The sequence below is a fragment of the Calonectris borealis genome, chromosome 5 (assembly GCF_964195595.1).
Source record: "Calonectris borealis chromosome 5, bCalBor7.hap1.2, whole genome shotgun sequence".
Classification (NCBI taxonomy): domain Eukaryota; kingdom Metazoa; phylum Chordata; class Aves; order Procellariiformes; family Procellariidae; genus Calonectris; species Calonectris borealis.
The window spans coordinates 9,836,241-9,860,635 of NC_134316.1; the positions used below are offsets into that span (position 1 = coordinate 9,836,241).

At 43.1% G+C, this 24,395-nt stretch overlaps 1 protein-coding gene across 3 annotated transcripts in view; it reads left to right on the top strand.

Moving 5' to 3' along the window:
• The window catches only part of NUDT14 (nudix hydrolase 14), a 61,296-nt gene extending 45,219 nt beyond the window's left edge, over positions 1-16,077 (top strand). For 2 of the 3 annotated variants that reach the window (XM_075150922.1, XM_075150923.1), the window contains exons 4-5: positions 2,189-2,426; positions 14,161-16,077. In XM_075150922.1, coding sequence (XP_075007023.1) covers positions 2,189-2,426; positions 14,161-14,401 — 479 coding nt within the window. In that variant the 3' untranslated portion in view covers positions 14,402-16,077. Of the gene's footprint in view, positions 1-2,188; positions 2,427-12,228; positions 12,332-14,160 lie in introns of all 3 variants that reach the window. The other variant, XM_075150924.1, reaches the window with a different exon arrangement.
• The last annotated feature ends 8,318 nt before the right edge of the window (positions 16,078-24,395 follow it).

Sequence of the window (24,395 nt, forward strand, 5' to 3'; positions counted from 1 at the left end):
GCATCACTTGTGCAGTCAATTTTGCACCTTGAGGAGAGGTATGGAGGACTCCTCTGTTCCCTGATATGGGCAGGCAGCTTGGTTTTCTAGGCTTTGCTTATCTACGAGAGATAAATTGAGTTTGAACCTTTCTGAGACTGCTGATAATGAATTCGTACTGTGATTCCTTGGTGAATGCTCTAATGCTCTTCTGTAAGAATGCTCTTACGGAAGTGGCTGGTACCGATTCTATTCTTCCTTATCTGCAGAGAAAAGCTGTTGGTGTGCTTTGAGTGTTGGCTTTGCTCTGAAGAGGACTGCTGGATTGGGTCCTTTTGGGAATGTAGGTTTTGATCTACATGGAGCCCAGTTGTGCTGAGGGAGAAGGAGAACAGCAGGTGCCTGCTGGAATGACAGGATGGGTTTCAGGGATTCAAGAGACTTGTAACAGAGAGTTACTTTAATCACAGTTCCATATTTCTGTACCCACACTCTTACCTGCATCCTGTTTTGGTGCCCAAGTCCTTTACTGGGATATATGCATTGTTCCTTTTTGTATTTACTGATACGGATAAGTCAATACTGAAAAAGCAATACAATCTTAGAGTATTTGGCTCATCTCAGAGAGATCCTGGAGGCAGTTGTCATTTATGATAATTGTCATAGCTTTTAGAAGTTTTTGGAATAATGACAATAGACACCCTTCAAGGATCTGTCCTTCAGACTCTGCATGGAATATTTTTTTTGCTGCCTTCTTGCTGCATTTTAAAAAGAAAAGTGAGCTCTAGTCATGTTTTTCAACTAAGAAATGGAAGCTCCTTCCCTTAAATGTTTGAATTTCAAAGGCCTAGATGTACCTACTGCAAACAGCTTTTTTAAATTCTGGAGAAAGATTCATTTTTGGGTAAACTTCTGCACTTCATCTTTCTTTTTAGACTGATCTAGACATCTCCCGTTCAGGTGCTGATCTTGCTATCCTACACTTCTGAGGCAAGAAGCATTATAGAAGGAGCCTAGGCACAAACTTCTGGGGTATAGACTCTTCCCCAGAGACCAAGTGCTTGAGAAGTCAGTGTGGCACTTTACTTTTATGCGACAACATTTCTTTAGGGACCTTGTTGTATATCACAGTTTTAAGAAATAATAAGCTAAATCCAGTAACTGGAAGAACAAAAAGTTGTCCATTAAACTTGAGCTCTTTTATATACGAGTTCTGTAAGATTTAGAATGGGAAATAAAAGATAAGCTCATTTGAAAACCATGTTACGTGTATATGAAATATGCATGTAAAATATCTTAATGGAATAAAAATAATTTCAAATTTTAAAATAGTTTTATTCAGGTGTTTTGTAAACCTCCATGGTAACGTTTCATGAAAAGCAAAGGGATAGACATGAAGAAATTTCAAAGAAGAAACAGGTGGGATTATACCTGTAAGCTAAAGTTACAATGATTGGAATTGTAGTAGTGATTCTTTGTGTGTTAACATCCAGTGCTGCAGTTCTCACTCAGGCAAAATTTCTGTTCACATCAGTGGAGGTTTCGCTTAAATAAGGACTAAAATCTGGCATTTGCACTTTCTTTAGGAGTGCATTAGTGGCAGCTGTTTGTGGATTCATTCAAGAAGTCTTTTTCAGACTCCACACAGGAATCTGTGAAGGAACTATATGTTCAAAAGAGGGTTGTTTTTTTTCAAACAAACATACATGCTTTTCATACCCTTTCTAAATAACAGCTGAGTTGACAGGTTGAAAGACTCATCATTGTGCACATGGTACATAATGTGCAACCCAACTTTCCTGCAAGATAACTGCATAGTTGAAATTAAATCCTGATATCCACATTGCCCAACAAATGGAAGTTGTATGGCGCTTCTGGGACTTAGACTTCTTGGATGAACAGCTTCCTTTTTTTATTTTTATTTATTTTAAGGTGTGCATGAATTCATGCCAAATGATGTAAGCACAAATAGAGTTTAAAGAATAATTTTACAGAAATGGCAGGAGAACCTTTGTTCTCTAAAATTCCAATTTCAGTGTGTCATAATTTTAACAGGTACACAACTGAATTCCGTGTTACTCTCAAGTACTCTGATGATTATAAATTTCCAGGCAAGATTTGTGTACCATCTTTTTTCCTATTTAATATGAATAAAGTAACATCCCCCACTCCCCTTGTTTCTTTTTCTTTTGTGTTTTTTTTTTTTAAGCTGTTTACATGTGTGAAGTAGAAAGGCATCATCCTCAAGTCTTTCAGCATCAGGACAAGGAGAACTTCTCTCGTGTAGAGGATCCCTTACCTGCTGTGGTAGGAGTGACCTATGAACTCTGTGCTGGCATTGTAGACAAACCAGACCTTTCTTTAGAAGAAATTGCATGTGGGGAAGTCTTAGAAGAGTGTGGCTATCGTGTTCCCGTTACAGACCTACGGAGGATCACTTCTTACAGGTAAATAGCAGTAAGTTAAAACACTTTGCATTTTGTTGTTTCACAGATTGCTGAAGTGGCTTGAATGTAAATTAATGTTCCCTGTTCTCTTATTTAAGCAGTGTGTTGGAGGAACATGGGCATCTGAAAGTATATGAAAGGTGTAATTTTCAGCAAGTGAGAGGAGTATTTACAGAGACTTAAGGAATTATGAACTCATAATTATGGGATTGAATTCCCAGTAAGAATGATACTATTGTGATTTATTCCAAAGACTATTAGAACTGGGAAAAGTTGCATTCAGCTCTTCAGAGCAGTTTTTACAGCCCTAGAAAACAGCCGGTCTTTACTGTGTCAGGCATTTTCCATCGCTGTTTCTTATTATTCTGATTAACAATAGAAGATGCCCAAGATGAACTCTGATTTACCATTAACACAGTTTTGCAGAAGCATAAGAACTTGTACCGTTACATCTCTTCATAATATTTGCAATTAAGCCTTTTTTGAATTGGACAAAATTAATGTTATATATGAGAATTTTGTTGATTTGACCGTGAAAATTTTTACATTATATTTTTGCAGGGTTTTAAATAGTTATTGAAATAGATTTTAACATGTTTTAAAACATGTATTAGGAGTAAGAGGAAAACTTAATATGTAAGAGGAAAAATACAAAATGTGAGTTGTTGGAGGGGGAAAAAACCCTCGGGAGAAACTTTGCACACAGCTTTAGTCCCATTATAGCTCCTTCCCAGCTTTTAGTATTGTTATCCAAAATGCATGTGTGTTTGTATTTTACAGAGAAAGCAGCAGGTTTTTTACTTTCTTTATTTTGCTTGACATCTCCATTGAACTAGGCCCTGTCATTGGTTTTTAATTTGGGAATTGAATACAAATCCACAGCTGTCAATCCTGGCAAATGTTATTTCCTGCTGGATTAACAAGCAGTGCTTCTGTTGAGGGGAGGGGGTGAATCACAGGACCTGTCTTTTACAACTCCTTGAAACTAGATTAGGGGTTTGTTCTACTGAAAGAAAAAGTGCCTGCTAGATTTATGAGCAAAAGCTGTCTATAGAATTTCATAGGTTGGGTGACACTGACAGGCCATAGCATGCAGATATATACATATGTATATGTACATATGTATGTGTATACAACACAAAATAGGAAAAGCAGAATATAATTTCTGTAGCTGTAGAAGTTTGTAGCTTCAGTGTGGAAGTTTGACTCAACAAACACCATACATTTTTTGGTTGATAAATGTCTTTGTATCTTACAGGTGGTTGTTCTTTAAGTTGTTTTTTTTTTTTTTTAATTGCACTGACTTGCAAAGACAGTATACAATGGGAGTTTTCTCTGTTGAGACCCAAGCAAAGGACACTTAATATGTTAATCCTCCAATCCTGCTTTGTCTGTGTAGGCACAGCTTTCTGCCCATGGAGATCCATGCTGAAGTCAGAAGGACCTGTATAGTATTTAAGTTTTTAGATTAATATGAACGGTTGAAGCCTCAAAGATGGTATTTTACAGTTTCTTTTGTTGGGCTTTCTGTGCTCTGTATTAGATTTTTATTCTAAATGTTACGGTCTTCCTATTAGGAGTGTCCTGTTCTTCTTCCTTCAGCCAAAGACTGTCATGTCTGTCTGATCCTTGAGGATTTGATGCAAAGACAGGAAGTAATTTGTTCTCCTATGGTCTGCTAAGGACGTTTTTTTCCATAATGGCTGTATTACATAGAAGAATTTCAGGACTTTTTCTAATTGTAACAGGTTTTTCTAAATCATTTATGCTGTTTCATGCTGTGACTGTCAATACAAAGCATTGACATAAAGCGTTACATTAATGCATATGCATTCCATTAATAATTACAATACATCATGCACTTCTATTATTATCTGTCATGTCAGTGATCTATGTAATAGTTGCTCTATATCACTTATTGTTCCACTGTATCAGATCATTCAGCATTCTGTCTGAAGTGTCTAACTCTCTGTACCTTGAGCAAGTTTTTCCTCATGTCTTGCATAAACTTCCCTTTCTTCACTTCAAGCCTGTGGCTTACTACCCTGTTCCCAGTGGACATGAAGTACTTCTGCACCTTCCACGTATTTGTTTGAACATGTATCGCCTTTATTTTATTTTTGCCTATCCAAAACTACATTAGTTGATTTAAGCTTTCTCTTTAGACTGTGTTTTCTAGATGTCTGATTCATTCCTTTTGCTGTCCTCTGGTCCTTCTCTCCATCTGGTCTGCATATTGCTTAACAACATAGTGCCCAAAGTGGAGCACAGTATTTTAGGGGGGGCTTTACCAGTGTCAGACAGAGCAGAAGCATTATTTCCCTAGTCTTACAGATTATTTTGTTTATATGCTGTAGTATGATGTTTGCCTTTTTTGCAGTAGCATTATGTTGTTGACTTATGGTCCACAGTGCCTCCCCGATCTCAAAACTATTTTCTGCAGCAGTACTGCATTGTCATTCACCTCCTGTCTGTATTTGTGCTGTTCGTTATTGCTGCCTGAACCCAGAGCCTTGAACTTGCCTTTACTGAACTGCATCCTATTTTTTCAGACCATTTCTCCAAGTTGTTGGAACGATTTTGAATTCTAATATTCATCTCTAGCTTCTTATAAATAATCTACCTCAGCTTTGCTACCTGCAGTCTGAATTTCAGCATACAAATCCTAAAACAAAATACTGGATTATATTGAATGGAGGATGGTCCCCAGTGAAATCCTATTTAGTTTGTATTTCCAATTTGACAGTGATATCCATTCCATGAGTACCATTTTCATACTAGTTTTGCACCTATTTCACAGTTTCTTCGATTTCTAAGTATATCATGATCTCCTAACTTCTTAATGAAACTGTCACATTAGATAGCATTCAAAGCCTTGATAAACTGAAGCGATATTGCTTGTGTTGCTGCCCCTATCCGCAAGACCTGTTATTCTATTAGAGCTGATATTTCTTTGACTGCACTTGATATATTCCTGACAAATCTGTTAGCTGTTGTTCCTTTCTTGATGCAAATAAAACTGCATTAAAATATTTAGATAACTATAATTAATAATTACTGAGTTAGGTCTAGTAGACTTTTGTTGATGAAAACTCAGAGTTGTGTGCATGGTGAAAAGGCATTTTTACAAACAAGGGTTTCTGTGTCGTCACACCCTTTTGTCTGAAAGCAAGGAGTTGTCTTGTATTCCTGATGACACCCCTTTCTGGAATCATGCTCATGAGAAGGAAATTGCCTGACTGGAATAAAAGCAGGACTTGAGCTAGACCTGACAGAAGGACGTGGAAAGCAGAAGACACATCAAATGTAAAGGGAGAAACGGTTTTGGCTAGGGAGATCGATACAGTTCTGTGGCTAATGGATTAAGAAGGGGAGGGCATGGACAATGCATAGGGAGAACTTAGATTAGGGGGAAAAATGGAATAGAAAATCCTTGAGTAGAAAAAGAGGAAGAAGAGATGAAGGACCAAGGCAGAGAAAAAACATGGGCTGAGAATTGAATGGACTTGGGGAAAGTACGTTCATGGTGGTGGAGAAGAATTCTCTTTAACAAAATGAAGGAAGTACTTAGACTGTGTTCAAGCAGAACTTTGCTCTGTTCTCAGGCAGTGGGTGCAGTAAAGATTGGAGGTAATCTGAAGATAGCATTTTTTTTCCCATTTATTATCAGGGCCTACAGCAGTGGTTTGGGGGGAATTTTTTTTTTATGTTTCTCAGTTACCCAGAAAAGATTAACTGCAATACTGCTACAGATATTTCAAAAGCACATGAAAATAAGCTGTTGGACCCCATAATTAAGCTCTGTCAAAGCTCCTGTGACATGATACTCATCAGATAGAAGTCAGGCACTAAATTAAGCAGATCTCAGACTTAATTACCTCGAATGATCCACAGAGTAGCTGTAGAGTCAATGAGAAGTCAGGAAAGAAGCCAGGAGTTGGGGAATTTACACTAGTTGAGCAAGAGTCTTAGGAACAAGTTGTTCCAGCAACAGGAGGACAGTATGGCGTGGGTCAATGAAGGAGACTGGATTGGGGGCAGATAACGAGAAAGACAAACACATTAAGAGGGACTTGACTGGAGGAGGCCAGAGGAATCACACTTTGAAGAATCAGAAATATCTGTTCCTATTATAGAGAAATGTCAGCCAGAAGGTGAATTGAAATGCAAATGGTGCATTTTGTAGATGGAGGCAGGAATCATTCTGAAAAAATTCTGTATTGTTTGCAACCTGTGTGGTGAGTTTCCTCTTCTCATCATGGCTGCACAAATTGCTGCTTTTGTGCTTGGCATACAACAAGTAGCCTCATTTTGGTATTACAAAATGTTTGTTTTCTGTTCTGGCAGCAGCTAATCCACTTTTGAAGGCTTCCTGAAACTTTTGACGCCTACTGGTGTGTTGAGTTCTCGTCAATAATATGTATGGCCTCAGTCAAAAATAGCATAGCTGGTAGATGCAATGGGTGTAAAGGAACCATTTAGTTCAATAATAAAATGAAGCTAATACTATAGTAGTATAATTGTAAATTGAGGCTTCATGAAAATGGTTGCCAGTTAAATTGTTCATTTTTAAAAGCTCTAAAAGAAATCTGTGAGCGTCCCTCCAGTTTTTTTTTTTTCCCCTAAATGCAATATTTTGTAAGTGAACGACTTTGGATTTACTCATATCTCAGATATAATAAATTTTCTACCTGTCATGGTATCCCAGCCGTTTTCAGTTTGAATCCCGTGTGAAATTCAGCTGTGAGTTAGTTTCTTAGGTTGAAGTACTTCCAGCTATCTTCCTTGAGACTTGTTTCCTTACAAGATGGGGCAGGGAAATATGTTGTTGTTATTGTTAAAGATGTTATTATTGCCATTGCAACTTACAGTATTTTCTTTTAGTTCTTTAAATGTTTGGTCTTCTTGAAGAATATTTATAAAATTATTTGGACTTAAATAACACCTTAGAGCATCAGGATAAAGTTGAATAGGAGCTTCTGGTTCAGCTTCCTTTTCCCTTCATTCCATCTTTATTTTCTCCCAGAGGTTGTAATAAATTCTTGGCTATGAATTGGATACAATAGGAGCTGCAGGTTCTCAGCCCCACTGCAAAAAAATCAGATGGATTAGTTTAAGGGCCTAACTATATTAATATAGGTACTTACTTTAATCTTCCTACATTTGATTTTTTTCCAAAAGTATACAACAAAGAAGAGCATTCAGAGAATTAATATTAGATGTTCCAATTACTGTGCTATGGCTATTAGCCCCTGTGCAATGAGGTAAAAATGGTTCGTATTCACAGGTTATTATGTAGAAAGAATAATAGCCTTGAAAATGTTGGAGTGCATTATAATTAGAAAGATCACCTGCTAGTACACCTGTTAGGTGATGGCATAATGTAATATAATTTTATGTTAATTACTTCTCTGCTTTTTTCCTGCACCTGCTGCTTATAATGTCAGAACTGCACAAAGGTCCTAAGAAGTGACAATAGGAGCTGCATGTCACTGTTCATCAGTTTACATGTTGCATGCCTAAATAGATCTTGATTTCAGCATAAATAACAGAGATTTGTGTTACATTTATTTGTAAACATGAATTATGTATTCACTATATACCCAAATTCTGCATCCAAATGGCTTCCATCTTGTAAAAGGATATATTGCATTTAGGAATTTTCACATTAACTATGTCAGATTAAAACCAAAAAATTTATTTCTGTGTTGGTAGAACAGGTGAATATTGATTGCAGATTTTATATTTGTTAAATATTAAAAAATGATGAGAAATTTAGCTTTTAATTGTTGCCTGTCAGAAATCTGAGTTAAACTAGTCAGGCTTCACAATGATAAGTCAATTTGTTTGTTCCCCACGTTGCAACAGAGGACTAGAGTATAAGATATTGTTTATTTTCTCATACATGTTTGTTCCTTCAAATTAAAAATGTAGTATTTATGAATGTAATAATTATGAATGTAATAATTGGTTGGCATAGATGAGAACCCAGACATGAGAAGAAGGCAAAGTTAATCTTGAGTACATGAATCTGGAATACTTTGAATTTCGACCCTGCTTACAAACATGCACGTGCGCATACATGCACACATGTGCGCACACACACTCCGTTTGAAGAAGAAACTCACTGAGCATCGGCAAACGTACAAAGTGGACTCAATCTCACTTGTGGCTTTTAGGCACTACTAAGGTTTTTTTTTTAAAGCAGTAAGATATTGTTACCCATTTGTGATCAAAATTATGTATGTAATGTATCTTTATGCTTATGAACTTAGATATGACAAGTGAAAAGTCCCATTTTGTGAGCTCCATTTCATGTGCTACCTATTTCCTCATGCATTTAATAAAAGGGAAGAGCTAAACAAAGTCTTTGTGAGAGCTGCTATGGCCATGTTTCAAAACCAGATTGGAGTGACAATCTGTCTCTTGCGTTTTCCCTGGTCTAAGAAGGAAGTAGACAGAAAATACTCTAGTTGCAGCCTCATTCTGCCAGCCAGTCCCACCCCTGGGCAGGAGGTGAGGAGGAGCACTTTGCAGTCATCCTGCGGAAACTGCTTCTCTGCTGTGCTGTTGCCTACAAGTTACCCACAGCTTTGAAAGCCATAGCATGACTTAATCACAGTGTTTGAGTATTTTATTTAAAATGAAGTATGGGACTGCAGCATACTATCTTGTTTTGATGTGTTAAACTTACATTTAAGTTACTATTGTGATGAAAACCATACCATTTTGGTATTTTTGCTTATTACATTCTTAGACTTGCTGTTGTCAAAGGTAATGGGGGTTTCTAATTGTCTCTGAAGCAACCTTAAAAGTTTAGTGCTAATAGACTTTTGGTTTTAAAAATCTCTCTCTGTTGAAGTTACAGGATTTGTGAGCTTAAGCTCTAATGATTTGACAAAGAGTATTTGTCAGCCATATAGCTGTTAATTGAAACAACTATAAACTTCTCATAGGAAACTGATCCTCACGATAACGAGACAAGGAAAACAGAGCTGTGTTTTGTATAGATCATTTGCATTTGTCCCACAGTGGTAAATAAGAGTCAAGCACCGTACAGACACATCAAAATACATCTGGAACAATCAGCTAGGTCAAGCCAGGCTTAGTAGGTCTGGGTCAGTATGAGTCATGACATGCCTGGTCTGGGCAACACGGTGCTAAATCTGTGGAGTGAGACTGAAGCCCAAAGTCTCACCCTGGGCCAGTGCTGTGGGTTCAGACCCTGCTCGCCCTCCCCCAAACCTCTCGTGTAGTGGGAAGGGGAGACACCTTTATCAGGAAGGTGGTTTTCCCAGGGTGAAACTCATCACTTGCAGTACGGGTGTGCTGACCCCTGTGATTTCCACAGATGCAAAGCTAATGAATGTAGCTGTAATCTGTTAATAGGTGACTCATTTCAGACCATGGCAAAAGCATTTTATTTGTAATGTGAAATACTAGGGCAAGGAAAAACATATGTCACAGACTTGGGATAGAGGAAGAAGGCAGCAGAAAAAGGAATACAACCATGAATAAAGACACATCAAAATTCCTTAAAGATCATACTCAGAAAGTGCAAGTAAGTGTGCAAAAGCATAGGAGGTTCCTAAACCTGAAAGCATACTGAAAACATTATAGCAGACTGTTGCCTCTTTACCAGTCAGACCCACCTTCTTCCTCTCTCCTCTCTTCCTCCTCGGGCCCCAAGTACTCCAAATCACTGAAATGCATACACGTGTTTCAAGAGTATGTGTTAAAACACTTCATTACTTCAACCAGATGGAGACTCAGAATGGCTTCAAAGCAACAAACCTCCTAACTTTTGATTTCTCTAAAAACCAAAGGTACTAAGACAAATGAAATGTCAATAGCATTGATTTTTGGACAATTTTCTAAGGACAGGCAGGATACGTTAATATCTAAGAGTCTGGAAATGTGAAAGACAGCCGTAGGCAATATTGGAGAATATTTAATTTAGTAAAGGGCGTTCCACATGGATCCATGCAAAAATTATCAACTGGCAGAGTAAGCCAAAGCATTTAGAGAAAGAAATATCAAATAAAAAAAGGTAAGAAATATGCCTTTTTTATGAATTAAAGTATATTCCTGTATCTTTCAACCTCTTTCTGAAACCATTGAAATACACATGTAGTTAGACAATAAAAGCTGTGGATATGTACATAAATAATGTCATGCAATGGTCTCCAAAGTCACCCGTATAAATAGTGAGGGGATTCTAAGTCTTAGAAACATTAAATTTGCTGGTTTGGGGGGGAAGAGTAGAATAGTGAGTATTAATACCAGCACTCTTTGATTTTATTTGTAGCTCATTTGGAAGTTTTTATTAGTTTTTAATGAATAATTCATGGCAAAGTTGCACCATGATAAGGAAGGTAAGTTAGGTAATCAAATAAAAAAGAATGAACATGTGGGTATGTCCTTCCTTGAATACGTATTGTTGCAAATTTGTCATTGGTTTCTGTGGCAAATGATGGGCCAGTATATATGAAGAAATGCCATAACTTTGAGCATATAACAAAGGAAAGACATTGATGTCCAGTGCTTTCCTCTTTTAAAGTATGCTCAGTGTAGTAGCCACTCTTGATGTATTCCGTTCATAAGAAAAAAACACTGTTTTAATAGAAGTGTCATATGAATGAATACAATGAAATAATGGCATATTGAAATCACTTCTATGCTATTTGAGCTACAGTGGCAAGAAACTGAATCTTATGGTGTAGCACCTCAGGAAGCAGTCTTTACTTTAAAGAAAAGATGTGTGCAAAGTGAACTCCTGTGATTTCTACAGCTGCAGCTATTTCATAAGTAAATGGTCACAGGTGGTATAGAAGGAGACTATGCTGTAAATAATCAAGCCAGAACATTCTTATAGAAGGGATTCTTAAATAAAGTCTCTATGTTTTTGTATCTAACCTTTACATAATATCAGGGGGACATGGGTATACTCAATTTAAGAGCATTTTCATCCTCCAAGGTGGGGCACCCCAGATGAAGCTCAGATTTAACACTCATCAGAAATAACAGAACATTAAATATATTATGCATAGTGCTGTGTTTTTTCATAGTACCTGTGGAGACTAGCAAGCTGCATTCCTTGTCTTGCAAATTTTACAGTATAAATTAACGTGTTTTTTATTCTTATTATCAATTACCAAAAAACAATCTCTGAACCCCAGGCTTCCTATGTTTATTTAATTACTAAAAATGCAATTCTTGCAGAAACAATTGAAGAACGAGTAATCACTATATATATAGAAAAACAGATCTGGATCTCAAGTTGATTAAAAAAAAAAAAAAATCCTTTCTGCCTCCTTGCACAAGAAAAGAAGAAGGAAAAGAGGGACCAAAAAAGGAACAGTCTACTGTTCCATCACAAATGCGTTCTTCTCAGTGAGGCTCCTTCCAATGGACATAGCTACGATAGTGAGGAGTGGGTAGCACACGGGTCAGTGGTCAGTGACAGATATCAAGGTGACTAAGCTGGGGGAGACTGTTCACTGAATGACTAGAGCTTAAATAGCCAGCCGTGATGGATTGTGAAATAGATCTCTTTGCTCTTAATCAGTGTTTCATTTCCAGTGTTGCTTTTTAACATTATATATTATTGCTTGATAATACCAAGAAAATATATTATATTTTAACCCAAAGGGAATCTAGTAAAGTGTGCCATCATCCTCACGGCAGAAAGGGCACTATCAGTGCATATTAGCATAAAAAATGTCATTCCAACTTTTGTGAGCTGGTTGCTGATAGCAACTTGATGAAAAATGAATCTACCTTACTTTTATAATGAGATCAGAATGATTAAGCCAGCATGGTGGGCCCAGTGTGCAACTCCTGCTGCTGTCAAAGACCGTGTTTGTGTTGTGCTCTCTGCTGGACGGATCTTCAGTTGTGGTGAGGTGAGTGGCAGCAGGGCTGGCAAACGGCATTACTCTTCCAGGCAGCTTCCCGTCAGAAAAGCGGGAAGGGAGCATGGCACGGGGAGTCCTGAGATACCATTTGATCTAGTGCCAGTGGCACATACAGTCTGTGAATGATTGTCAGCCCTGGGTGACAATCATTATTGGCAAACCATCTCTGATGGTCATCAGAATAGGCGTATAAATACCAAGGACAGTGGCTGCAGAAAATACGTCCTTAGGGAAAGTAAATACTGAATCAGATTGACTGAGGAAGGCGGTCATGTACTTTGGTGAGAGTGGAAGAGAGGGGGAGAACTGTTAGTCTGGCCTCTTGCTGCACCCTAGTAGGTCACATTTTGTTGGTTAAAATGTGTATCAGAAAACCCACTACTGACACTGAAATCAAGTGATGAGCCCAGAATGAAAGAAATCCCACAGCAGCCTTCAAAGTTCCTGGAAGTGCCAAAGATGCTTAAGTTTCTCGAGCACTTCGTAGAGATATAGGAATGATCCTGGAGTTGTGAAACGTCTTTCCCGAAGTCACAGAATGTATCATCAGTAGTAATTTTAGGAAAAGAATTCACTGGTTCGCCCCCTATTCTGTGTTTAAAAAAAGTGTGTATTGAGTGATGCAAGAAACGAACTTCAATAATCACTGTTAATTCTTCAGACAAAATAATTGCCAGTGTTCTTGGAAAATTGAGAGACAAATGATTAATTCCTGCTATGGGGTGTGATTTATGCTGGATTAACTGAAAGATTTAGTTGACTAGTGGTTGGGCAAGTATTGATATACACTCTAAGATCATAACACTGCTACAAATCTTAGAGTCCTCTGTATGTATAATAATATGGAAGCTAATTTTTCAGCTTGTCCTGATGCCTTATTCATAGTTTCAGTGAACTTTGGATCCAGATTCAATGTGAAAAGTTGCTTGTAATCATGTGAAATGAAGAAGTTGCGATTATGATGTGAATATTTTCTTGGAAGGACTAAATGAGTGGATTATGTACTTATCCCTTATTTAACAATACCTAAATGAAATAGTCCTAAGGAAATAGAGGATTAACAAATAAGAAGTATAATACACAGCAAGCGGTCTAGCTGAAGAAAGACGACATAATCTAAAATATCCTCAACTAAATCCACTGTAGCAAATTTAGCAGGGAGACTGAATTGCTTCACATACATGCATGCGTACAGTGGTCCATTTGGGTCAAGGCTAAAGTTCAGGAAGGATAGAGAAAGACTCTCAGGCTGCCTTTCTATTCTTGTACCTACCCAGTCCATGAGTAGAGGACTCCATCTGTGAATGGACATAATCTTCTTAAGAGTAAAAAATCTAAATATTTGTGTAAAAACAAGCAAACAAATGTAGCGTGATAGCATACAGATAGACTGAGGAGCTTCATTCTGTTGTTTGTAAATCTCTATGAGTCATTGTGCAGTCCAGCTCTCACTAAGGTCAGTGGAAAAAACTTCTGTTGACTTCAGTATATGTAGAACAACTGTTCACCTATTCAAAAACAATTTTCTTATCTTCTCCCAAACTAACATTTTTTCCGAAGTTGTAGAATATATTTGAAGACAGACCCGTTTCATATGCAACTGTATTCAAAAGTGTTGATATTTCTGCGTGAAAGTTGCAATCAATTTCTGTATTAACGAAATTGCATTTATAGGTTCTAAATGACATTAACAGAGGGTAAGGACATGCATTTTGATGTTGCTTAGTGAGACAAGTTGAGGACCCAGATTTACGTTCCTAGTTCCTAGCTACCTTCTTTTTATCTAAAACAAAGTTTCCTCTCTGCTTTTTTTCTAGGTCTGGAGTTGGTGTGACAGGCTCTAGGCAGACGTTATTTTATGCAGAAGTAACAGACCAGATGAGAACTGGTGAAGGAGGTGGCCAGCCTGAAGAAGGGGAGCTGATTGAAGTTGTAGAAATACCTTTAGAAGACTCCATGAAGTTTGCTTATGATGAGACTCTCCCAAAAACGATGGGTGTCATCTTTAGCTTCATGTGGTTCCAAAACAACATAGCACCCAAGCTACCAAAAAAATAAAATGAAAACACCGTGATTTTAAGAAAAGCTTTCCTGCTGGTTCTGTGGGTACAGAAAATTGCCTGCCTTGATCAACTCCTCACAGAGCAAAGCTTTTTTGAAATAAATTTGGAAGTAAAATCTGAATTAAAATCCTGACCCAGTTTCCATCATTAGCAAAACACTTGCTGGCTTCACTGGGGCCAGGATTTGCCTCTTGAGAAGCAAGTGTTGATTTTCGCACAAAGGCTAAGTAAGTGAGTCCAGTTCTCCTTTTTCATGGCACTGCTCTGCTGTTTTGAAGAGTTGCTCAGGACCTCAGTGCAGCTGCTGTATCAGCCTGTCACTGTGGTCTGTACGTACTGGCAGCTGTGTATTCACTGTAGTTTCTGATATTTTGGGGGGGGAGGCAGCAGACCTTAATAGTCACAGATATGCTAACTACATCCCTGAGTTCTGCACAGCTTTCAGGGAGCAGCTTCCTCTGTGGTGCGTAGCGCCCGTACAGAGAAAACGTTTGCATTTCTGAACATGCAGACCTTTATTTCATAAGCAAACATGTCTGTAAATCCTTCTGCTAATGTGTCATTTTGACAATAGACCAGCTGTAAGATTATGTGCTTCTGTTTGTTCCCACTATAATGCTGAGCAGCAGTGATGGAGGGATGAATGATGGGGGCTTCCACTGGAACACATGCTGCTTTGTTTGTTTTATGGGTAATACTTGATTAATTAGATCAAACTTTGTGCTCTAGAGCAGGACTCAAGAGGCCAAATTCTTTTAATTTGACTCTGAGGTGACTAATACAAGTGATTTCTTTGAGGTGTTCTGTGGTCTCAGTTTCCTTATCGCGCAAATGGGAAGAATGGGACTTACCCCTCAGATAACGCTCCTTGAAATCGAATGATCGGAATTGCTTTATTGAGAGATTTTATCACCACTTGAGCAGTTTACACTGAAGCCCATACAACTTGCACAGACGTACTGAGCAACACAATTTGATTTAGTAAAGTGGTCTAATTAGGATGTATATTATTTGTTCTATCAGCGTAGTTTAGATGTGGACTATTTGTCATGTGAAACTGTTAAGAGCATGAATGAAAGAGAATCAAGTCTGGCAATTTAATTATGCACTGGTTTATGTTATTTGCTGAGTTAATGTTAATTAACATGACTACATTATATGTGCTTTTAGGATTACAGAGGTGCTAAGTATGTTTAGAAGATAAGTACTGCGAATACGCAAACTTTCATATAGGAACTGGAATAAATGCAGTACAGATGCATGATGGTATCCAGTGGCTGATTTAAAATCACTGCATATCTAAATAGGTGTATAAATAGTTTTTTTAAAAATGCTTTTAGAACTGGTACTTGCTGGGTTTCTGAGAGGGAGGAAAGATCCTTGGAAAGCCACTGGAGAAAGAGCAGCCTTCGTCTGTGCGAATCAGACACCTTTTGTGGAAGTTCAGACACATTTGCGTTGAACTGTGCCTGGTCTGTGGTCGGTCAAGGGCTGAGTTACTATGAAAAGTAAATAAATTCTGTCTGTCTGATGTATTTACATTGGAAGGTGTTTTAGGGCGGGGTCTCCACTGCTCTGCATCTTTACGGTGTCGAGTACAATGTGTCGTGATTACTGTTGAGGCCTTTACGAACTACAATATGTATAATAAATAATGTCTTTTATTCCAGGCTGTAGTTACCAAAGTATCTATTTGATTCCGTCAAAATTGTTACACAATAGCTTGTTGATCTGTTCAGTGTCAAGCTAATAAGTGTGTGCATATAGATGTCAAAAGCCTTTTTTGCTGCATAATGCAGTAATTTGGAAAAATAAGTTGGTGTAGTGGAGGGGGGTCAGAGTTTGAAACTTTTCAAAGCAGCATTTATGTATTCATACTGTTTGCCCCAGAATTGCAAATGGACAAGACTCTACTTTTAATGAGGGTCTTCGTGAGATAGTGGGAGCTTTGCCCCAGTCAGACCTTCCCTCCCCTGCTGCATCCAGGACCTGGAGTCGGTGCTTCACAAGGTGCAGTCACATTGCATTAACGACCTTGGTGAGAGCCCAAGGCTTTGACCCACCCGCGTGGGTGACAAGCGTTCAAGGTGTGATTCATCAGACCACACATTTCACTGATCACTCTGTCTAGAAGTGCCTTCAAATCTCAGCACCTGCATTCGGTTTGGACTCATCAGACCACCCCTGGAGAAGGCAGGTCAGGCAGTGCTGGATCTGTTGTGCCACCATCCAGTGTGCACATCATGAACTATGGGCTGCTGGGCCACCAGAGAGAGCACATGGCCATAGCCGCCACAGGGGAGGATGAAGGTCCTAAAACCTCTGCGCGCATCACCCAGCTGGTGCCAGCTGGTCATGCCTTGGCTGCACGTCTTGGAGCCGGACAGTTTGAAACGCACGAGTATTTTGCCCACTTCAAGGCACTGTGGCTGTCCCGCGAACGTCCTGTCCCTCCCCAAGAGTGTCCGTGTTGGAGCACCAAGGGCAGAGCCAGACTTGCCAAAATCTGGCCCAAACTGCTGCTGGTCAGCAGAAAGCTGTTCCCCATCACTCCGACAGCAGGGTGGAGGGCTTGCAAGTTGTAGGTGCCTGAAGCCTGTCTGATTCACAGCCCAGCCCTGGGGCCACGCAGGGTGATACGGAGGAGCTACCACCGCCAGAGCAGCAGCAGGGGCTTCCCAGGCATGGGATGAGAGCGGGAAGTCACTGCGTGGGCAGGGGGGACGCGTGGTGCAGCAGCATGGAGGGGCGTGCGGGGAGGGAAGCCGCAGCCCAGGCGAGGGCACAGGGACAGCCACGCAGCAGCAGCCCTCCGCTGTGCTCCGAGGTGACCTTGCCGATGCAAGCTATGGGCTTCAGACTAACCGTTTTTGATGCAATTTATATTTCTCTTCCGGATAACCGTGACAGAGGGCAGTTGCACGAGCTGGGCAGTCCCTCAGCACTTCTCCATGATCCAGAAGGCTGGGCGAGAGGCTGAGCAGCATTGCCCCCACCTCCCAGCCCGTTCCTCCCCAGGGGTGTCCTGGGCAGACACCTACAAAACCCCGGGCAACTGCGGTAGCTCTGAAGCCTTAGCACCCCAAGGGATGCTACACCCAGGCCCGGTGCTCTGCCCGGCCATCCCTGCAATTTGTAATCCTCAAACAGACACGAAATGGGCAAGGGATTACTTTGGTTTCTTTCCGCAATTTGGGAATTTTCCACAGATTCTGCAGTGATGCAATATAGTGAAAGCTGTACATAAAGCAGTGTTGTGTCTGGTGTTTGGCTTTGCAATATTAAATACAAATGCATCTTCATCTTTTTCCTTTTTCCCTGTTAATTTTGGTGGGGATTTTTATAAGGAATTAGGAAGATTTGAAAATGTGGGAGAAAGGGCTTGAACTTCTTTCAAAACAGTAGATGATTCATATTTATAAAAATACAACCGGAGCAATTCCGATGCCACTTCTCTCGGCAGGGCTTATTTCAAAGATCATAATTAGAGCAAATCCGATATACATCGGCCAAGCCCAGGCAGGAAAAAAGTGCTTCTAATGGAATCTTGAAATCACGTCTGTTTTAGATGCATCCTTCGGACGTGCCACCACACATATGTCCATGGAGAGCAGACAGTTCAGAATAAAACAGGGTCCCCATTTGCTGCTAATCAGTACTGACTCCAGCCTGCAAAAATCTTATCTGATCTCATCCAACCATCCCCAAGCTTCTTTCTTTTATTGAGTACAACTGAGTGGTCTGTATTTAAAAAAAAAATCTTAACATCTCTCTCGTCTTTATGATGTGGCTTTGGGATACAGAAATAATCAAATGAACCTGAAATTATGACTCAGGCTTCTAACGAAGACTGAAATTATAAAATCTTGAATGTGATGTCGCTGTCAGGCTCACTATTTAGGTGGCAGAAGAGACATCACCAGCACCTTAAGAGTACATGGACCTCGTTTATTATTGTTGTTTATTACGCTATTTGTAAAGTATCTACAAGACCTGAGCTACTCCCAGGCCTCATGGTAATAAGCACTGAACAGCGATACGATTAAAATGCCTTCTCTAAAAGGCTGACACTTTACATAAACGAGCTGAATTACACCGTGGGGTAGGTAGGGCAGGCGCAGGGATGGGGTGCAGGGTCCCCCGGCCGCGCGGGGATGCTCCTTGCGCTGCTGGGATCACGCTCCCCTGGCAGGCGCCCGCTTGCCTTTTCGCCCGCGCCCTCGTTACCATCCCTCCCCGCCAAGGATAAAAGCGGCGTTCCCCGACTCCCCGCCGGGCCACAGCCGGGGCCAGGCCGAGGGCAACCGATATAATTGCTCCTGAAATACACGTGCCGACCGAGCAGGGCGACCCACTGGACAAATAGGATTTTTGCTAAATTAGGACAATTGCCGAGCACGCTTCATCCCCTCGCCGGGGCTCTATACATAGATGAAAGGCACACCCAGTTGTGAAATCTGTTGAAATGGCACACCTGGTGCTGTCTGCAAGTCTATTCACAACCGTTAGCAGGTGCGACTTGGCCTTTGTGGCCATAAAAGTCTGGCTGCGCAGCTCCTGCTGTGCTCCCTGCGCCTTCGCCGCCCCGCGCGCTTTGGCAAGGGAGGCTGTCACAGATTAATACGGTTGTTTGAAGCTGTTAGGAGCCACCGCCTGAAGCATGTAGCGGCTTCAGAGGGATCAGAATAAGGCCTGTGCACACAGGACGGATTTGCAGCTTATGTCTTGGTGGCTGCGCTGGGGTGGAGGCGATGGGCAGGGCAGGGCTGCTGCCTGAGCAGGGACATGGTGCAGCACCGTCCCCGCAGTCCCAGGGATGCTGCCGGGTGGCCTGGCCAGCAGGTACCAGCGATTTGCGATCTAGCCCCTGTTTGGCCTCAGCCTCTCCCAAAAGGATTTTCCTTGCTCTGCTTTGCTACATCTCGAACAGCACAGCAGTGAGATGGAGCTCCAAAAGCCCCAGCCCCAATCCGGATTCAAATTTAATTTAAGGAACGACGCCGTGGATTTTGGAGCAGGTTTCCACCAGCAGTTTTCATTCCCACTGGTTCACACACGATTTTGCCTGATATGAACAAAAAAAGGGATGTTCATACAAATCCTGCGCTACTGCAAAAGTTGCTTCTCGATTTGTCTCATCCTTCAGAGCCAGTCTCATTCTTTAATTGGGAACACATTTTTACAAGGGCTTTAATTGCTCTCCAGATGGATCACGAGGGAGGAAAAGAAGTCATAACGTAGCTAAATGGCCCAGATTTGCGGCGCTCAGAGCTCTCTGGCCTGCCTCAGGACTGGCTTCAGTGCATTTCTCGTAATTGGAAATACAATCAGATGCGTATTAAACCCTGCCAACCGCGCACTGTATTGCTTCGCTGCTGAAGTACTCAATATCCTGTGCTGGCTTCGGTCTCTAATAAAACATTCAAAAGCAGTGGTGCTCTGAGAAACCCCTTTCGGACACTTGGTTATGATGAAAATGGGCTGGGAATGGGCAATGTGGGAACGGCTGTCAACCTCGTCAATTGATGGCTATCCTCATGCCCCAGCCTCGTTAACTGAAAAATCCCTGGGCTTTTCTTGTGCCCACCTGTGGTTCAGTGTTCGGGGTATGGGTGCAATGGGGAGAGCATTCAATAGTAAGATAAACATGATTTTATCATTTTACAAGAGCAAAACGTTGCTGTGATCGCTACAGACATGCTTGTGGCAGCCAGGAGCCAGCCCAGGCTCAGCCACATCCCACCAGCCGGGGACAGACGAGGTGCTACATGAGCCCCGAGCAGCGTCTGTGTGTGGGGACCTCCCGGGGTCAAGGCCACCCGTGTGAGAGCCCGACCCCTCCGAACGATGCCATCCGCGTGCATGTCCATCACATGGTAAACACAGCCTGGTTTTAACCCTGTTCCCTCGGAGCTACGGAGAGCGGCTTGGAAAAAAAAGAGCAGTTAATTAATGCTCCTGAAAATAAGCCTAGGAGGACAATGTCCCACCTGGCTCCAGGTGCAATGGAAACATGGGTGATGAGCCTCACCCCACTGCTTCGGGGTGTCTGGCACAGCACCGGTCCTGTCCCCAGCCCTTTCCAAAGTCCTCAACGGGTGCTGGCGGGCAGAGCCGGGTGTTCGCTGTGCCCCGTGGCTGGCACAGCCCGGCCACCACCTCCGAAGCCTCCCCAGGAGCCACGGACAGGGGCCGGGGCCATGGGAAATGGTGTGCTCCAGCCTGCTGGTCCCCTCCAGGGCTGCAGCTGCTCCAGCTGCTCCTGCGAGCCCGGGGATGGGGACGGATTTCGGGGCCAGAGTCACTAATTGGGTTTCTGATGAGCCTGGTCAACAGAGGTGGTGGTGAATAACCTGCTTGCCGCGTGGGTCCCTCCGGCAGACCCGCTGTGTGTTTGTGGGGATGGGGTGTTCGGGTAACGCTTTTGCTCGTGCAGCGATCGCTAAAATAACTGGACAAGGCACAATCACGCACTTGAGAGTGCTAGAAACAATTTAAGAAATGTTCTTGGGACAAACGGCGGGAGCTGTGCAAACAGCTCCCCGGGGTTTGTGAAAGGGGCCCCGGCTGCCCAGCCCGCCCGGCCCCGCAGGAATGCACTCACGCCGATAACCCGCTCCGCTCCTTTCGTAACCTCCTTTGATTCGTCCTTCAGGCTCCCCCCCGCTCCCGCCCTGGGGTTTCGGGGTGCTCCTTTTCCAATAAAATCAACAAAACAAAAACAAAACCAGCGGTATTGCAAGCCCACACCACACTATCTCCCGCTCCTCTTTTCTATTCAATATGAAGGCAAGAGACTTTGTAAGCAATTCAACACTCCCCACGGGTCTCCCCAGAGACGTAATTTGGGTTTTTCCCCTCCACAGCTTCCCAACTTCAGCAGACTTTAGGTTGGAGCTGGCTGGTCTGGCCGGGTTCGTACCGCAGCCCGAGCGCTGCTGACCCCGGAGCTGGCGGTGCAGCAGGGATGCGAGGGCTTGAGTTACAGCAATCCATCAGCTGCTAATCCACTCTGCCAGCCCCACCGCTCCGTGCTGCTATCAATCATGCGTGGAGCCCTGGGGCGGGTTTGCAGTACGTTTGCTCCCGCTCCGGTGGGTTAGCAGGGTTGCAGCAGCACAGGGCAGCCCCAAGCGTGGGGGGGCTAAAGGCAGCCCCTGGAGCTGGGACCTTCCAGAGGCAACAGGAGAGGGAGGGGGACATCCACAATGTGTCTCCTTGGTCATTGGGACTGGTGTCAGGATCTGTCCCATCTCTTCCTACCACGGTCGGGGAAGTCGGGGAACCAGCATCAGTGCACCTCAGGAATGGGCAAAGCAGCCGAGGTCACAGTCAAGATTTCTGCTTAGTCATGGAAGTGCTTCAGAAAACCCCATTTGCTGTGGTGAGCAACCTCTGCCTCCGATACTTTTGTCTGACATTTATGCAATATCTTTAAAGAGCAGAGAAGGGGGGCTGGCAACAGGCTCCCAGTGCAAAAAGGGACCGATGCCGGGTGTGTATGAAAATTGCACGGCCTCACGTTGGCCCTCCAAAGCAGCCACGACCCTTTGCATCCCCGACCAGCTGATCCTGTAAGGGTGGAGGCAGCCCCGTCTGCCGCAGCAGCGTCACGCTGAGCAGCTTCTGGGCTGCCCACAGCTGGAGCAATGCGCAGGAGATGGCCAAGCCAGGTACCAGCCTCGTACCCGATGTTCTCGTCCGCTGCATCTTCCCAGTCATGCTGCCAGCTTCATCTTTTCAAATGGCTTTCTTTTACCTCTAATGCCTTTGTTCGGGGTGGGTTTTTTTTTTTGTCTTCTGTTTTTTTCTTTCTTTTATTGCTCTTCCACGCAATCTGATCACAGTCTCTCAGATGAGCACAGTCAAAATAACACCAATACATCAAAATAATAAGATCTGATTCCAGGAGCTCTCGCAGAGCCAAGGCACTGAGCGAAGGCTAACGGGTTTATTGATCACGGCAGAGCCACAGCTCTCTCTAGCACAGGATTTAGCTCCTAGATAGACACTAATGTGTAGATTTGTTTTTTCTCACTGGCAAAAGCGATGTGTAAATATTCTGTTGGTCATGATACGGGTCTGGTTCGATTAATAGGGGAGGTGTCAGCAAACATGAAAAGAAGCAAAAAAATTGAGGTGAAGGTCTTGCCTTCTAAAGCCGCATGACTGATCCTAATGCCCTGTCCTTTTTCTATCAATCAAGGCTGATTGGCAAAGCTTTTTAATTCAAGTCTCTAAGCAGGATGATCAGCGTTTACTTAGCTAGTGTTGATTTCCACTTGACCAGGCTGCTCTGGAGTAAGGTATCGTCTTCTAGCCCAAACCCTCTTACGAGGGATAAAGAAACTGAGACGCCTCGATCCTCCTCGTTACCACCTCAGACCTAACGATTGTCCCGAGCAGCTCTTGGTGTGGGTCGGGGGGATGGGTGTCCCAGGGGAGCCGGGCTGGCACCCAGCGAGGACCGCGGCTCGATGGGAAGGGGTGCAGGGCACAGGGCATCGCATTTGGCCCCAGCCCAGCTGCGGTGGCTGGCTGGAGCTGCCCGGCCCCGCACCCCCCGATCCCCGGCCCTCGCCCTGGGTGCTGTGCGTGGCCGGGGCCCGAGTCCCAGCGCTGCTGCAATGCAAAACAAACCTGGCACCAGGCGTGCACAGCCTGTGGCACATCTCCCATGGCTATTTTTAGCTGCTTTTCTGGAGAAACTGGGCTTATGCAGCCCGCTTCCGAGTGCAGGGGCTCCGGCTACTGCCCACCCCCCGGCACCTCCGCCCCTGGGCTGGGGTAGTTGCTCCAGAATGGTTTAACGATGCTATTGGAGAGGGCAAGCCCACGGGGCTGAGACACGAGCATCCCACGGACCTGGTCCCCAAGCTCTGCTGCTCGCAGGGCGAGGTGGTGTTTCCAGTGTTTCTTCTGCCGTCTGCAGCCGGGCACCCACCCTGGGCTGCCCGGCGGGGCGAGAGGGGAGATGGAAACATGCAATGCAACTAGTTTAATGTGAAACAAAAAGTGACTCATTTTTATGTAGCGAAGTTGTTTCCTTGTAAAACCTGTTGTTCTGTTTCTGGAAAAGATCAGAGAGGGTCCCGCGAGTCGGAGCTGAGCGGTTCGGCTTTGCAGGACTGGCGCTTGCAGGGCTGCTTTTTCCTCCCTGGCTTCATAAAGCACTCGCGAAATGTGCACCTAGCAGTGCAGAATTAACACAGAGCATTTACTCTTGGTACAAAAATGAGGAACTTTTTTTTCCTTGGGTACTAGATTCAGATCTTTTATGTGGAATAAGAATTTTGGGTTTTTTTTCAAGAAAAATAGAGACCCTGTGCTGAGCCCCTGGAAGCAGGTAGGTCTGGGAGGGGAGTCTGGAGCCAGGCAGGACCACTCAGCACGCTTCGGGGGGCTCAGGACCCACCTCCAGCTGAGACTCCCACGGCACGAGGAAGCCTTCGGTGCTTGGGAAGAGCCCACCAGGCTGTACGGGCAGTAGTCTGGCATCTCGTGCAACGTGCCCTACTGCTACAGACATCCTCCAGCTACAAATAGCCATCCTATACGTTGTTCAAAACAAAAGCGAAGTGTTCGCCTGCGGGAAAGCAGCTTGGGGCGTTTCACCGCTCCTCTCGTTTTGCCAGCAAAGCAGCACACGTTCTGCCACGTATCACCAGGCTGAGCTATAGGGGTGAGACAGGGGAGTCAACGGGAGCCATCTGTGCAGGTTAGGAACCAACTATTTCCCTCCCTTTAACCAGTTTTGGGCCAGCTGGGTCGTTCTGGGGCGCAGGGGTTGTGCCTGCCTCTTTGTGCCACCCGGAGACGTTAGATCCCGTGCAGCAGCGTCCGACACAGAGCGGCTCAACGGTATTCCCGGTCATTAAGCTGAGGCAGTGCTTAGCCCACCCGCCAGCCATTTGCATGCAGATCACGGATGCTCTAGATGAAATTAATTCTTCTAAAATTTCTGTAATTTTCAACACTTATGTACATAA